Source organism: Poeciliopsis prolifica, unplaced genomic scaffold, assembly GCF_027474105.1.
Source record: "Poeciliopsis prolifica strain line A6 unplaced genomic scaffold, Auburn_PproV2 SCAFFOLD029, whole genome shotgun sequence".
In the NCBI taxonomy this organism is placed as follows: Eukaryota; Metazoa; Chordata; class Actinopteri; order Cyprinodontiformes; family Poeciliidae; genus Poeciliopsis; species Poeciliopsis prolifica.
Window position 1 is genome coordinate 4,030,406 of NW_026562404.1, and position 17,824 is coordinate 4,048,229.

At 39.3% G+C, this 17,824-nt stretch overlaps 1 protein-coding gene across 2 annotated transcripts in view; it reads right to left on the minus strand.

Annotated features, from left to right (window-relative positions):
* cpne5a (copine Va) overlaps positions 1-17,824 on the minus strand; it is an 80,754-nt gene that overhangs the window by 41,148 nt on the left and 21,782 nt on the right. The window contains exons 4-7 of one of the 2 annotated variants that reach the window (XM_055049665.1): positions 15,121-15,224; positions 14,121-14,160; positions 13,227-13,241; positions 12,994-13,070 (exon numbers count right to left, since the gene is read on the minus strand). In XM_055049665.1, coding sequence (XP_054905640.1) covers positions 12,994-13,070; positions 13,227-13,241; positions 14,121-14,160; positions 15,121-15,224 — 236 coding nt within the window. The remainder of the gene's footprint in view (positions 1-12,993; positions 13,071-13,226; positions 13,242-14,120; positions 14,161-15,120; positions 15,225-17,824) is intronic. The other variant, XM_055049666.1, reaches the window with a different exon arrangement.

Genomic DNA, 17,824 nt, shown 5'->3' on the forward strand with positions numbered 1-17,824 from the left:
CAAAGAAGACTATTAGGAAAGCAAGGCTGATTCTCTCTCTCTTATCCGCCTGCACAAGAAATGATGCCGTTACTGCCTGATGTAGTTTCAGCTGATTCCACTACGGTTTCTTTCAATATCTAGTCTTGTAACACATCTAGTAAAATGCACCATTAAAGTAAATCAGCTCTCTAAGGCGTCAAGTTTGATCAATACCTCTACGTAGATCCTGCATCCAAAGGAATCAGCTTTAAGTGCTGCACTATCTTTGTGGAGGAAATGTGTGAAGTAAGGCAGCAGTAGTCGGAGGGCAAATATATTTAATCCTTGCGCTCTATCTTTTAAGGTCTGCGGAGACTCCATTCATGGATGAATTAACTTTCCCTGAATTATCGATGTTTCAGTCCTCCAACCATTCACATATCAAAGAGTCCGCAAAACGCTGGGTGATAAACCCAGTAAACACAGCAACAGAGGCCAACTTATCTCCTTAAAAATCAAAGCAGTGGCCAGCACTCCCATCACACCAGGAATTAAAATCAAGTGAGTACTCAAGAATCGGGTCGAGACGAACCACTCTGCCACCATCTCACCCGCTGATAAGTGAGCAGGTACCGAGAGGCCAATGGTCTTTTAAATTAGTCATGCATTATTGAACACCGCATTTTCTCCGGCGCCTTCTTGTTAAAATGTGAAGAGCAAGCACAAGCTGAGTGCATAAATAGCTCCTTATTTGCTGACGCGTCTGGCACGTGACTCTTCGCGGGTTTGCTTACGAGATCGGACTTCTGGTGATGTGAAAGCTCTTGCACAAACAGGCCTCATTCTCTCCACATTCGTTCACTGACAAATCTTCTGGGGGAAAATGATGATGATGATGAAACGGTTTGAAATGCAAAGAGGCGGTCTTGCTTTCTGTCGATGAACAGAAATCTCCTGCATAGGAGCTGAGGGAATCTACGCAGCTGTTCATCGAAACATTTGAATATTTACTTGAATCCAGTCAGAGGGCATCTGAGCAGAACATTCAAGAACAGCAGAAAGTCTACGCACTTTGTGTGTCTACGCTCACTGTCTTAGTAAAAATTTCGATTTGTGAAATTTGGACATGGGACAAAAATAACACAATAAATCATATTTTCAGAATCAAGAAGAACATAGCTGAGGTATCGACACTTACTTTAAGGCAGTAATGTGTTTCAGAAGGTGCCATAATTTTGAGGCGCTGCAATTCGCGACACCATTTGCATTGCTCCATAATTCATAGTCACTTTTCAAGCTCCTGTTTGCACCCAACAGATTCTCTGCCATATGGTCCTGACCAGCCCAATGCAAAACACCAACGTGCACAATGTTTATTGATTCTGCCAGAAGGCCTTAGCATGCCTCGTGTTTACACTCAGAGCAGCTTCACGTCTGCCGTCACCTTTCAGCAGAAATTCACGAGATCAAACAAATCCTCGTGAGGAAGACAGACAGGAGAAGACAGGGATGAAACAGGACCTTGTAGTACAGAATCGTCCTTCATCAGCAAAACAAGCAACAGGAAGAACAGCTGTCATGCTTGTCACTGACGCTGAAGCAGAAAGGTAGCTGCAGCGGTCCTGACAGGGTCTCTGTTTGATGAAGTGAATCGAAACAGATCAAGCGGCATATTTCAACTCATTGCAGTCTCCTGGCAAACCTTTTTTTTTTTTTTTTTGAGATTGTACAAAGAAAACTTGTGCTCCCTTTTTGCCAAGCAAGAGCACATGCATAATAACAGTCATTAATGTTGCCGGTATTCAGGTTTGGTGTGAGGCATCTATAATTTTCCATCCAGAGGTCGTTGCAAAGCAACTGTTATTTACAAAGTCTCCGTTTTCCGTTCCCTGACGGCGTGGGGCTGAGATGGATGGAGGTGGGTGAGTTTGAAGTCCAAGGAGGGAAAAGGAAGCTATTGATGATGCAGTTCACACTAGGTCATTAGGATGAAGAATGGTCTTGATATTTAACAGCCCAGAAACGTGTCACGCATACAAAAGTGAGGGCGGATCATCCTCTCAGTAAGACGAGTCAGAATCCGACAAAAAGAAAATTATCCTTTCACGCTGCAGTTGTTGCTGGGTTTTTTATTTTTTATTTTTTTATGTTTGGTTATAAAATGGGATAACAGCAAAAAGCATTATTTTTTGTAATTTTACACTCAAGTAGAGATGAGCTTATTAAATATATTGTTTTGTGAGGGAGGAGCAATTGCACTTGGAAACAACAGGAGAAAATGATTTGATTGTTTTATTTTCCCAAAAGAAAATAGTGATTTTTCTGGATAACAAACAGAACCGTAAAAAAAGTGTTTTACAAGGCTGGGCAAGCTCTTTGGGATGAAGCATGTTATTCTGTTTTCTCCTGTTTGTTAAATTAAAGTTTTAGATTCTCAAACTCATTTTTATCTTATACTCTTTTTAAGTATACAAAATATAGTTTTCAAATTATGATTTTCTTTTATGGAAGGGGGTAAACAATCCAAATCATCATGGACCTCTTTAACCTGAACATAATGTGCCATCCTTGGTCAAAACCAATTTCCCCCACTCTTTCATGCCAAATTGTTTTAAGTCAGGCCCATTTCACATTTTTTTGTGTGTTTAAAGTTGATATTCACTTGGCAGGCCACTCAGAAATCTCTCCTTTTTATAATTTTTTATTATTGTCAGTGATGGATTAGCTGGTATGCTTTGGATGACTGCCCAAGTTTAAATCTCAAACTGATGGCCTGATATATTTTCTGGCACAGAGAAAAGCAGAATTGTGGCATGTAGGTCCTAAAACAGCGACGCAAGCCTGGTGCATCAGATTACATTGTTATGTTTGACTGTTTCTCTCCTTTGTTGTAATTTTCTAACCAGATGTGACAGGACACACCCCTTCCAAAAAGCTTCAAATTTGTGTAATAGGAGTACAGAATATGGATCTTTACAATGTTTTGATGCGTGACACTTTTTTAACTCTCTGTAATTTAGCTCGTAACTCTCCCATGGAGGCCATTTTTTGCTCAGCATCTTTCTTGTTGCTGGATACTGGACACCGACCTTAACTGAGGCCTGCAGGGTTTAAATGTTGCTCTGTGTTTTTGTGACTTCCTGGATTAATCCTCTTGGCACTTTTGGTAAGATGGCCACTGCTGGGAAGGTTAATCACTGATGAAAATTGCTTTGTAACTCTTTCCATATCAATGAATGTCAATGACTTTGATTCCAATCGCTTCTTGAATTTCTTTAGGTGCCGGATGATGCTTTTTGAGAGCTTTTAGCCTTCTTCATGTTATTAGGCAGGTCGTATCTAAGATATTTCTTAATTTTATAGCTAATCAGGCCTGGGTGTGGCTGCTCAAAAAGAACCATTAAAATGTAAGCAATCATGGTTAATTTGTGACTTAACTAGTGGACTAGTTAGCTTCAACATTGAGTCAACATAGTTTCCCATTTATTTATTCTGGTTATTTTTGTATGATACTAAAGTTTGTTTGACAATTAAAAATTATCGGTGTGACAAAAAAAAGGGGGGGAAATCATAACACGATCATGAAATCAAACTGTTTTGAGTAGATTCAGAGAGCAACTAAAAGGCCACAGCGGCTGATTTGACTTTGTGCCACTGTAAATGTTTTGGGGCAATGAGCAGATCGTAGCGGAACAGAATTAGAGAGAGTTCCCAAAACTCTATGTGGGTTTAAATGGGATTACGCCTCTAATCCTCCTGATCTACATACCTTGATAAGCATTCATAATCCCTCACCTCTGCAGGATTAAAAAAAGATTCTGAAAAGTGCGTTGACTAATTCTAAATGACACAAGAGGATATGAACGGTGGTTTTTAAAGAGGAAAAGAGCGCAGCTCCACTCTGGTAATACAAGATGAGTTTGTGTTTAAGGAGAGGTAACAGCTGGCAGCGTCCTGTAAAAGCACTTTGAGCTTTTGGAGAATGACCTATAAGGTTAGTAAACCTTATAGGCACAAATGTAAATGCATTCATTTGTTATCAGCCCTCTATAGTCTGATACCCCTAAATAAAACTCAGTGAAACAAATCGCAGCAGATAGCCAGGGGATAAAGCTGTGGATAAGTTTGAACCGGTCCAGCTTACCAAACAATATCCTAGCCCTTCAAGGTCTCTCTCAGTTCATCATCAGAAAATTAAAGGAATACGGCACACATTCCACCCTGTCCAGACGTGACCATCCACAAAAACAAGCAGGCAGAGCGAGGACCGCATAATGCAAAGAAGCAGCTGAGAAGATCTTGATGAATCTGGAGGAACCGCATTGAGCAATATCCTCTGTTGACAGGAAAACCTTTAGTCATCCATACTAAAATCTGGCTTTTAAGCAACTTTTCCACACCTCATTTGTCAGATTTATACTTCTACAAATTTTTAAAAATTATAGTCTTCATTCTACTGTAAGTTTGCAAATGCAACATAACATATAAAAACATCCAACATGTAAGAATACTTAGTTGCTATCCTTAAAATGTTCCTTACATGTCCCATTTCTTTTTGCGGGTGTTCAGCAAGTTCGCCGTCGACGTTTTGATTACATAAATTACACTGCAGCTTTAATTACCATAATAGTGTTTGATTTTTTTCTTGATTCTAAATAAACAAGGCTTTCATCAACCACCTGCAATCAAAAAAATGCTTGGTTTGAAAATAAAAGAGAAGATTAGGAGATCCTGTCAGTCATTTCGGTGCTTTCTCATCTAAATGCAAAAAATAAATAAATAAAAACATGCTCAGATCTCAGGAACATAGCTCTTGTGTTCACGCTTACCAGAAAGAAAAAACTTGCTGCCCTGGCAAGAACAAAACATCTCTCTATCAGAGACCAATGAGTTTTTAAAATGTGTTCTGTTGTTGCTCATGTGAAGAAAGCTGCACTTTATCCAACTTCCCATTTGCAGGGAAGCAACATCAAGACTTGGTAGATTCACTTTCCTTTCACTGCTGTTATGTCAGTATCGAGCAAAAGACCTTTAACCCCCATTTCTGGCACTAGGTAGAAGTAATTGAAGTCTTGATGCAGTGGTTTGCCTTGATTCAGTTCACCAACAAAGAGGTTTTTAAATGGTGCAGCAGGTTCTGGTTGAACTCTGACCTTCGGAGCAGAATTACCATATGGTCATGTCAGAAATGAGGACCTTACGCTTTGAGCTTAGAAGAAATTAGCTAAGCTCGCCTGCTGAGTAAAAACTGTCGCTGCCCTTGCTTGCTCTTGCTCTTTATGCCTCCATTAGCATGCAGACAAAAATCTAATGCCTCACACACAGCAGAGATTCAAAATCTGAGCGCTTCATCCTTCGATACAAAGGCGGGATATTTTTCAGATTTTGTTTCATGTTGAAGTTGTAAGCTGAACCTATGAATCAAGTTAGCAAATAAATCACTGTTTTATTTTCCGCAACAAGATAATGCCTGATAAGTCTCCGCTTCACCGGACCATGCTGGCTCTTGTACAGTCAGCATGGTTGAGGTTTTCCACATCCTAAGCAGGAATCCACATTATTGGACTGGGGCCCTTGTTAGTGTTAAGCCTTGGAGCCTAATTTGGCATTTAGTGAAGCAGCAGAATGTCCTAATTGTGTGTGACGTTCAAAGGCAGAGGATGTTGGCTACTGTAAGCCAGCTGAAGCAGGATGCAAATTAAAACTCTTCAGGGAGTGTCAACTGTTTTGGGAAAGTGAGCGATTAATAATTTCATCACACCAAAATCACATGCATAGCTCCTGTCCGTGCCTCTGAAGAACTTGAGGAGCTTGTGGTTATGAGAAGAGTTGCCTTTAAAAACGTTTCTGTAACGTAACTGGAGAACTTTTTTTACTTTAGAGCAACTCGTGGATAGAATTGGTTGCTTTGTTAAACTCAAAGCAACTATTGTTTTGCATGTAGGTTTTCTATCCACAGGCTAATTTGCAAACCCAGTACTTAGTTATATACACACACATCACACACACCTGCACTAAAATACTGTGACTATTAACAGGAAATACATTTAAAAAAGAATTTAAGAGTAAATTAGTTTTCCACAGCAACGCAGATTGGTATCAGTGTTCATGTATTTGTTTCTGTTTTGGCCATTGTTTCACTTGGGAGACCAAAACTCTAATATTTGTTAACATTTTTTATTTCTGATGGTAATACAGGTATCTTTTAGTATTTCAACTATTTTACTGAGAATATTTAAACAGGGAGAAAAAATATGTTTTATTCAAATTTTTGTTATCCAAATAACACCAAAAGAAGATAACTAACTTAAATGTTTGATGGGTCTGTATTCACTCTCAAGCAGCTTCAAGGAAATAGTTTAAAAACTAACAGTAAGAGGGAACACATTTAAATATTCATTTATCAACATATTTAGATCATCTAATCGTGGTGTGTCGGTGAGGAGGCTCAGAGTTTCAGTTGTTTCAGTTCATCACCCGCTTCACTTATACTTAGTGTGAACGTGATAACACACGGGACATGCAGATGTTTTGTACCTCACAGATGGTTATTTTTACCTCTTTCAGTGGATATCCAAGCCTCCATTATTCCTACCATGACCTTAAAGGCTTTATCACTTTAGTAGAGGAGCTAAACATCTCCATAAAAGGTAAAATCAATAATGTTCTTGCAACCTTCTCTACATTTACACAGTCAAAAGGACTTGGATTAGGGCTCTTAGTTTGACCAAAAGTGAACTCTTTTACTTCCCACTCATTATTTAAATCTGTGCTGCATTTCATCACAGCTGAAGCATGGCTGCGTAGCCCCCAGTCAGTCAGTCAGCTAACACACAACTTTAAAAGAGCTGCGAGTCTCTGAAGTAGAGATGAGACTAGAGAGATGCCATGCTTCTGATTTCAGGGAGTAAATGTGGTTACAGTGAGTTTGAAGTTTTATGAGTATAAAATCAACTAATGTTTTATATTCTGTTCTAGTTTTAAGTAAGATATGATGTTATGCATTAGGTTGAATAAAAAGTCTGGCAATGGAAATTTTATGTGGCTTAAGGCCCCAACAAACTCCTGAGTAAAGCTACTTTTCATTTGTCTTGGAAGTCCAGATTCGGTTGCAAACTGAAAACCCAACCAGTTCGTCTGACTGATGTGGTTAATCAAAGACGTTCACAAGTGAAAAGTCTAAGAGGACGACATTGATGGACTAGTCCAAGCCTGGTCTCAACTCCATATAATGAGTGAAACAATCGCATTTCTCTTTTTAGGCATGATTTTATTTAGCAATTATTTTTTAGAGGAAATGGATTCAACATACAAACCACTGTTTTCAACTGCAACACAAGTATAAGTAAGATCTTTCTGGATTTTCCTTAGAGAAAATCCAGAAAGATCTTCACCTTTTAAATCTTCATAACTGTTACCCTGTATGCTGCTCATCACTCAGAAACTGTGAGCTGGTAGCGTTTAACATGTTACCCTTGTAATGTGTCACTCAAAGTTTGTCCTTGAAAAGTCAGTATTGATTATCGTTGCTGCGGCCTTGTCACTCGTGTCAAATCCAGTCTGGATGTAATTGGTTTGCTCCCATCAGGGATCAGATGGATGCTGTGTTTACACTTTGCTTTGATTGAGTGTGGTGAAACAAACAAGTATACCATATAATTAACTGAGTTTCCTCATGGTTTTGATTAAATATTGGCTTCTTATCATGTATTTCATGCGTTTTTCATACTCACATAATCATCATCAAAGGTTAGTTTATCACAAAGAAAATCTTAGAAAATCAGTTTTTGGTCAATTCTTCCTGCCATGAATTTAAATGCTTCCACAAAAAAAAGGAAAGTCTCTAACAAACCAGGACCCTCTAAGAGCTACTACTTCTATGAACTTTGTGAACTCAGTTTTTCCTTCTATTGAAAGCAATTCTGCATCCAGACTCAGGCTGTGTATTGCTCTGCTCTCCCAGGCTCCAGATTACTGCTGATTTTGAGTTTGGTTCTGCTGGAGGTTTGCTTTGCTTCAAAGAGAGTCGTGTTCTCCAACTGTGGCCAAATGCTTTTGAATTGCTGCCAAGTAAGTAGTCCAGTGCAGACCTTTGGGTTTCCTTAAATTGTTACCTTTCACCTGGCTTAACAAAATGAAATTGATTGTAGTGCATTATAACCTTGATCCTTGCAAAATTGTGTATCCATAGATCCAATTTCAAGAGGCGGAGGAGTCAGTTTGGCCCTAATCTCAGTCCCATAAAAGAACCGGTACAGCCGATATGTTTTTGTCTTCTTAACATTTTAGATTTAAACAGATTTTATGCTGGAGCGTTTGTGTGATTGTGTGAGTTCACTTCTTTCCAGCTCACATATCCTCAGGATGACAAAATCTTCCCTACAATCTTCAAGGTTTAATGAGAAAGATCAGATTTTTAAATAACCTGATTTGCCCACTGGCTACATTAACCTCACATTTCTACTTTTCCAAACTGTCAAACTTGTCTTCTTTTTTTATTTTTTATTTTTACCTCAGATATCTCCCAATGGGTCTTAATCTCATCTTTGTAGTTTCATTCTCATTTAAACTGTTTTATGTAACCCTCCTCCTCCTGAACTCCTCCATCTCTTCAAGAGGTCTGGAGAGTCTCGTCTGAAGTCTCACGCTGCTGATCCGCCGCCATCAGACTCTGGGGAAGCTGTCTGATCCGCATAGCTTCATTTACATCACAGCACCACTGATGCAACATGTCTTATTCCAAAGAAAGTTTTAAAAAAAGCAATGTTGAAAATTGTTTCATACATTTATAAATGCTGTTCTGTAAAATTACCTTCTCTTTGCTAGTTTTTTCTTTTCAGAATTCAACTCTAGTGACAGCATTGCCTCCTGTAACTTGCTCGGTATTCATCGCTCCACTGATAGCTCTGCAGTATCTAAGAGGCTGCAATCTTCTAAATAATTATGTATCTGAATATTTTCTAAATCTCAACATTGCATGACCATCTCAGTTTTTTTTTTTTCTTTTAATGTGAATCCGAAGGACGTCTTTTGCAACGATCCAAAGTTTCTGCTGTGTTAGAAACTTTGGAATTATATACAGATTTTAAAAATGCAAGCTTCTAGTTTGAATAAATTAATCTATATGTGTTCCTCTACACAGACTAATATTCCTGTCACCAACAACTACATCCTGTTCAAAGTCCCTCAGATGCCCTTTCTCCCTCATTCTGATGCTAAGTTTGAACTTTAGCAGGTCATCTTCACCAGTTTTAGATTGTTAAATTCATTCAGTCACTTCCATGTGAAAGACTGAGTTGCTATTTGTGTTAAACTAATAAACAGCTTTGCATATTAAAGTATACCAAAGTGGTAGCATTGTGGTTAGCCTATAAGACCTTTAGGTTGTGTTTTATTCCGTTTACTTTTTTAAAGGTATTTTTAAAATAAAAGAGAAGTTTATATGTCAGTAATCATTTATATGGTCAGTGTTTGACTAAAAAATTTACTGTTATGAATTTGCAAGTTGGAGTAAATTGTGTCGCATTGCAAAGACTTCCTTTACAGCTCTATCAGAGTGGATGAGAAAAGCTGAAATCTTCCATGCGATTTAAGCGGCGAAGAGTTACAGCGTGACACATTTCAATTAATTTGCTTGACTTGACATTATCTGTCCTTGAGGTGACTTTTGCATTTATGCATGGCGCCGATGCTGAAACAATATATCTCGTATCTTCAAAAGGAGAGCGTGAAAGCCGTGACGACAGAGAATGAGGTTTGAATGAGCTAAACGAATAAATAAATTATAAAGAGCACAGCGAAAGAAAAGGGGGTCAGGCCGGGGAGAAAAAAAAAAGAAAAGAATCTGGCAGATGTAAGGAAAAGGAATAAATGAAGGATGAAGTGTGGAAAATAGAGAAAGGGGCGCTGATGTGCTTCTTAAGCAGGTCATTCGACGCAGCGTGCCTTTGGAGGGCTCGTGTAAGTATGACTAAAAGATTTCCCCCAAGTCCCTGCAAAGTGGCGTTCCTCAAAGCTACGGTACAGAGAGCCACTGTCAACCCAGAAGACACGACAAGGAGATGGCGCGCAGAGCCTTTAAGCAGCTGCTTGGCTGTCGCCTTTCACAAAACTGAAGGAAAACCCCCAGCAGTGAGCACGTTTGAGCTGTTCAACAGCAGAATAACAGTATTTTCCTAGTGGTCCTAAAATGTTACCCAGATTTATTCAAAATTTAATAACACAGCACAGTAGCATGTAAAAAAAAATAAAAAACAGGCAAACATGATCATCACCAGCTCAGCAGTAATCAAGGTGCCCCGCTGAAGCTGTCGAATCAATATATCATCCGTCGTGTCTGCCTGGGAGCAGCTGATCCTCCTCGTTGCCTCTGATGTGGGGTGTGAAGCCGAGTTTACAGCACACTGGCGAGCACTGTCTCTTGATCCTCCTCATCCTCTTATTCAGCACTGAAGGGCACCACGCTTTGTAATCCAGCCCACAAGCTTCTGGCAGAGCTCATAGCTGATACCAAAAAGGCCCGTTTCTCACCCCCAACGCCCACCACGAGGAACAGCAGCACCTCATCATTCATAAAAAGAAAAACGCACCGTCTTTCAGACACAAACACAGAAACGAAGGGTTTATTAAACTCTCCTTCGCCCTCCAAATAAGGGTCATCACTCAGAGAGCCGCTGAGAGATCGCTGGGCGTTCGTTAGTGCTGGATGATGTATGGACTTGTTTTATTCACACCGGTATATTTAAAACTCAAATAACGCTCGATAAATATGAAATCACATTGCTTTTGATGCTCTGTTTTACATATATGTTTAGTTTCTCAAGTGTCTGAACTGAGAGCCACGAACTAAAAACTGAGTTGAAATATTTTCATCTTTTCGTCAATATGGGCAACATGTGTGAGTTAGTTTCTAGAGTTTTCCAAAATGTTAAAACCCTTTTCTATCACAATGCTCCGACTGATTAAAGTTCTTCTAATAAGATGCTAGAGCAAATATAGAATCAATGGTGCTGCACACTGCCAGTTAGCTGGCTGAAACACACTACAGCACTTTTCTCTCGCTAAATAAATATACTGAAAAAGGTTTCTAGAGGACAATAAGCTGATTTCCTGCGATGCTGATCTCCTCAGATTCAACCTGAACAGAGATCCAGACTGATTAACCAGCTAATATCAGGTTGTTTTATACTTTAACAGGCAGAGCTGCTTCATCAGATTTAAATCATTTCTGTACATCAGCATTGGTCAAGCAGCTTTTCTCCTTTAAGAAGAGAAAGTTCAAAAATACACTGCTTTAGAAATCTGTTGTTAATTTTATCCTTTCTTGTCTATAGACTTTATAATGTCACTTTTTAAAAGTAATATGTCTTCTTTATGAACTTAGCTGAAAGGTGCAGAGTTTGACACATTTGTCCTTAAAATTTTCTGGACTGTTATTTTATTACGTGACATTTTCATTAATATCTTAGAAGTGAACTTTATTGTTCTTTTAAATACAAAAATTTATTTGGGAGCTCAAATTACGTGGTGGAAGTCAATGTTAGTAGTTCTTATGTAATATTAACTGTGTGCTCTACCTGGCCACAAAAAGATGAACAAACAATGAAGTAGTGTGTTCTGACATATACTAATAATCCCATGTACTGAAATCAAAAGATTAATAAATAAAACATTTTGACCAGACACTGAAAATAAAATGTTTGTAAAGCAACATAGGAAACACGGAGGCTACACCACAGTCTTTTCAAAGCAATTTTAGTCTAAAAGTCTCAGATTTACAATAAAAACTATATTTCTTAGGACATAAAGGTGCAAAAAAGCTACAAATATTCAGTGATGATGATATTTATTCATACTGAACTCTGGAATATATCTGTGGCAGCATCAAGACCTCCAAAACTTGTACTGTACCTGAACATTGTGTAACTTATTTTTGAAATATTTGCATTTTTAAACTCTAACTAGTTTGAAATTTGAAACTAGTTAGAATTTCTCTCATCTTTTGTTTGACTTGGTCCCCATTTCTGCTTGCTTTTGGTGTTTTTTTTTTAAGTATTGGAGGCATTTTTTGATTCAGAAACACGTTTATGACTGTTTCTGACATTTCATCACTGACATCAAACCTAATCGATGCATCTTTATCAGGGCAGAATCTAATATAGCTGTGAATGACAGTAAATAAGAGCAGAAAATACATAGAAGATGCATTGCCTATACATTTTTAAAAAGAGAGATGTAATTTTTAGGTTATATTTCTCAGCCTCAGTGCTGCTTTATGATCTCCAAACTTAAAAAAGGGTGACGGAGCCATGTTCCTCTCTCTTACTTCTGTCTCCTCTTCATGGCATCCAGAGGACGACATGCATGTTAATGACAGGAACTCCGTTGAGGAAGCTCACAGTCATGTTCAATTATCCATCTCCATCCAAGCACATGAGTTTAATCATGGACCAAAACGCAGCTGACTGCAGATGAAAGAGCGTGTTTTTTTTTCCCCAATTGTGTCTTAGCTATGATTATTCAACAGTGATTTAAACATAAACATCCACTTATCTTATTGGTGTCAGAAGGTTTTTACCTATACATAGAGAGCAAAGTATGTAATATTAATTATGAACGATAATTAATATTACATATTACTCTGACGTACAGAGTTGATTAGCTGCTGAATGCTGGTAAAGTTAAACATTTTTGAGGTAATCCTTAAATGCCAGCGTCAGCATGATGCTGTCACTACGACACTTAATAAATGGTACATACTCCATTATTTGTTTCGTCTGACCATAAAAAATGTTCTCTGGATGAATAGAGTACATATGTTTAGCTGTAAGTTTCAATCAGGCTTTAAGAAGGTTATATTCAGCCTTTTTAAATCAAGTTTGTGTTTCTCAACCAATTTCCTTTTACCTGAAATTGACGGTTTGGGTCAGATGGTTGAAACATGGACAGATTCAGGAGCTCCATCCTCACAATGATCTTGCACATCAAACCTGCTTTTAGCTTGGATGAAAGGAAGCGCAAAAGGAAACTCACACTAGTTGTTTCTCCAGACGACTGGCAGGCGAGCCCACGATCTCTCCCAGAGTACAGTGGATCTGACCCAGGAAGTCCTGCCGTGGTGACGCAGGCATGAAGCGGGATGAAGAGAGACGGACAGCGGCATTCAAGCAGATCGCATGAGAGTAAGAAGGAGAATCGGTGAGGAGTTAGGCATCGTCATAGGCATTGCACATTAATATATAATGGCGTCTGAGGCAGACACGTACGTTAAAGTCGTTGGGCTTCCAGGGTGGAGAAGGAGGAGGAGGAAGAAAGAGAAAGACCAGGCAGCAGCAGTGACACAACAGAGCATATCATGGAACGAAAAGACACATGACTCGAAAACCAGACAGGCATCACAGCACGAGAAAAAAGAGCAGAAAATGAATATTTGACAAAGCAGATAGGCAGAGAGGGGAGCCGCAGAGCTGCACAGTCTCAGAGGGAGAGAAAGAGGGATGTGAAAGAGCGCAAGAGAAGGAAAGCGATCAGTTTTCAGAGTGTGAGACACAATGCAACACACATTGATGAACGCATCGCATCACCAAACTCCTGTTTCATACGTAAATTTGGTAGTATGCAAACCAAGTCTATCAAATATATTGTTTGCTGTATTGTTTGCGCTCATTCATAAAAAGCTTGGGGAAATGGGGGTAAAACCAACATGCATTCACTCTGTTGACTGTTTTTGAATGTGTGTTTCACAATAAAGCACTTTCTCTTTCAGGCAAAACCGGCCTTTCAAAATAAATACTATTTTGAAAACCTGTAAAACCTCCACACAGAGAGCTGTGCTGAAAAGCTTTGATGAGGGTGTACAATGCTTAATTTCTCACTTCGGGGAAACAAAGGTAATGAGGCCATACCAGATGCAAATGAAATCTCTATTATCATTGCTCTGGGGGAGTTAGGTAAAGAAAAAAAGCATAGAAGCAAACAGAAAGGGAAAAACAACTACATTTTGTTAGTCGAAGCACAAATCACTCACTATCAGAACATATATTTGAGAGATGTTTTGGAAACAGGTTTGCATAGAACCTAAATATCTGAGTCGTGCAATTAAAACGTAAACCCGAGTTCCTCATTCACATAGAAACAAAGAAAAAAATAGTTTCACTTACATGTTTTGCTAAATCTGGACTTTTAGAGTCAATGTCATACCTAGAAAAAGCAAATGAAACACAAATAACTCAAGGGCAACATGCAGGTTGACACAAAGACAGAAAAAGAAAGAACTGAGTATTTTATGGCTACTAGAAACTGTGCCAGGGGTGACATATGGAAACAGCCAATCAAAGCAGAAAAAGTTTTTGAGCGTCTGTTAGCCAAACTTGATGTAAAAGTAATTAAGGCTGAGCAGACCCAAGCTCCCACCTCTGCAATAAAATAGAGATGAAAATGAGTAGCACTAATTATGAAGGGAAGCTCTCTCTCTCTCTCTTTCTCTCGATCCATCTCTCTACGTCTTTTCCCATGCCAGTGTTGTATTACAAAAGCATGTCAAATAAATTCATTAAGAGCTTAGAAATCCTCGGAGACCTCCTTGCTCAGCCGTGGATACATTTGTTAAGTCCACCAGGGATTTCATGTCTAAGAGGTACGTACTTTTTCTGTTTCTTTTTATAATTTGGAAGGGTAAGTCCTTTTCTAAAGGAGGCGATCACTTCTTTCTGGCCAACTTTCAAATAAAGCTGTACCTTACTGACCCTCTCACTAGTCTGACCTTTTCAAAAGTAAAAAGGCAGGACAGGCAGGGAGCAGGAGTCTGCTTGAATTTAAGAAACGCCGTCTCAGATGTTTCCGTCGCGAACGAGAGATTAAAGGCAAAACTTAAAATTAAACATTTAAAATGCCTCTTCTAATTCTGCTAATCTACAGATGAATAATTTCTCAATGGAGAGAAAAGCTGCTGACAAAGAGACCAAAAGAGAAAAAGGACTGATCCACAGAAAGCAAAGTCAAGACAGCAGAAGAATGAAGTGGAAAGAGGGCTCAGAAAATGTTGACATTACAGAGAAAGAGGGATGAATTTCAGAACTATATTAGAAAAGGGCATACAGTCACACACACACACCTCGGTGTGTGTTCACAGAGAGAGCCGGATCAAACAGAAAAACTCACACGTCAAAGCGCAGGTTCTGCTTCTCCTCAAAGAAGTAGTCCAGGATGTACTTCCTGACGAAGTCCGGGTTTAGCGTGTTGTCTATCACCTCCGTTCTCCCAAACTGGACCAGAACAGAAGAAAAGACAAGCAAGAAAAACACAAACACAGAATTGATCATTCGTAATAAAACACACACCTCCTCCTCCATCAGCCCCAAAATGACTGTGTGAATTAATGGATTCTCATGAGATCAGATTCAATTATCAGAACTCACTGATTGTTTCAATTTTCTGTTTTTAATTCATTCAGCCACTTCTCAATAACAGGAGGAAACAAGACAGAGGCACAAATAAATTAACTTGACATATTTTCTTCACAGCCTGGAACAAACAAATGTCTTTTTTAGCTCTAACTAATTAACACTTACAATAAGAAGGGAAAAACTTCAGCGCAAACACACAAAAAAATAAATAAAAACAGAACAGCAGAGCAGAACCTTCAGTCATAAACAGATAATGTGGCTCCCTACCAACACTTACTCACACACATTAATTGTCAAATATTAATTATTCAGACTCAGAACCGGCGTCGAGCTGCATAAATAAAACATCCAGAGTCAAAAAGCTACCATAAACTGACACATGTCCTCGTTACAGTCTAATGAGGACAAAAAAATAGAGGAATTTCAATTTCATGTTTCTGTGACTGCATTCATTAGGGGTAAACTCAAAGAGAGGCACAAAGTGGCAGCAGAAAAGTTACTGCTAAAGTGGTGACAAAATATTTCAACTGATGGAGGCTTGCAGTGTTTTGCAAAAGTATTCAGACATGGTGAACGTTTTGCCTGAGACAACGTTGGGTTTACCCTGTTTCCGTCTCACCACAAACTTCCCTCTTCCTACTGAAGACATGTTCCTCGTCTGACCCGAGGGTCTGCTTGCTATCTTCCCCGTGTGGATTGTGACAAACTGCAAACAGCGTCAATCGTGGTTTTCCTTTGACACTTTCTTCTTTTACACTTTTCTATTAAAACACAAATTTGCCTAACTGCCCAGCAAACTTTTTAGAGTGTATAGAAGTAGAAGGGAGAATTGTCGCTTGTACTTTACAACTATTTAGTCAATTTAAGGAATGAATAAAATATAATTAATGAGTATTTACCAAAGCAGCGACTTGAAGCTATCGAAATCTGTTTGTTCATTAATGTTCTCTAAATAAACTCAGAGGCCTTCACAGAACAGCTGGATTCACACTGACAATAAATGTAAACAACATAGAAAAGGTCAGGAGGCACTAATACTTTTGAGTGGAAATACAATCGATGTGACAGAGTGTGGCTTTGCTGAAGTCTGCCGTCAAACACAAACCATAAATGATTAAGAGCCGTGTGGCACCACATCCCTTCTTGCTCCTCCTGCCAGGAAGCGCGAGAGCTCTGCGGCAGCTAATGCCGAGGAGGTGAAATCTCCACACAGGCAGCAGGGACGTAATTTCCGTGGCTGGCATTGAGGGTGACAGCGGGGGGGCTACAGTATATTCACTTTTGTCCCGGGCATTTGCGGAGGCAGAACAATCAGCACCAAAAGCCCTGATCAGCCAACTGAGGCAGCACACAACTCTTCCCCTCTGATAACCGTGACGAGAAAAACTGTGTGGCGAGGTGTCAGAAAATCTATCTTGGTAAAAAGATTACTGTCTCGAAGCTTGAAGTGGAAACTCCAGGCTTTGCTCAGATTCAGGGAGGCTATATTCTGTCGACTTTGTAGTTAAGTGAAAGTGGTAGGCAGAGGGAAAGCTGTCGTACAGAGGGGGGAAATTACAGAGGAGGGTGTCGCAAATTAAGACTTTAAAATCATGCGGTAAGAGAGTAATGAGATACTGCAGCACTTTTGTGCAATAAACACACAATTTGTCATGGGGACATGGGTCTCCAGGGGATTTACTGCTGAGAGCGGAAAACACAATATATCCATAACATTTGTTGAGATATACTTCAGCTGATGAGAAATTTGAATGACTGGGAGTCAATGTGGGAGCTTGGACCATAACTGGATTAAAAGCTGGTTGGTGGCAGAGTGAAAGGGGGCTTCAACCAACCATATCTCCTCATACAAGAGCCAAAACACATCACTGGAGAGAGAGGCAAAAGAGGCGCTTAGCTTTATCAATGCTGCACAGCTTGACTCTGCTGCTTAGCCAGCTGTCATCAGCTCTGTAAAACCTCGGGCCGTATCTCTTTTTCGGAGAGCCATTCGGTCTGCACCCACCGCTTCTAAGCCAGAGGTGGGGCACCTGTGACAGGTGAAGGAAGCTCTTTCAGCCCGGGAGCATGAGTTGAGTCCCATCAACATTTGCATCTTACTCCAAACTTTCTGGAATATTTGCTTGCCACAGTTGCGACCAGTTTGATGAGTTTTTCAGCCGTGTGTGGGTATGTGTGTGTGTGTATGAGGTAAAAAGCCAGCACCAAACTTTTCAAAGACTATTAAAAAAAATTCTTAGTTGTTCAACTAAACAACACTTTCCCATCTTAAAATTGTGCATAAGGCCAAAATCCTGCTTGGCATGTTTTGTGAAAAGTCTTCAATCAGCCGGATTACTAATGGAATAAATCAAACCCTATAGTTTTCTCAAAACAATAATCTAGTCTCCAAATAATCCAGGTTATTTTTCTGACCTTCCAGGTTGTGGCTGTATTGTAATGTTCATCTGAAAGCGACT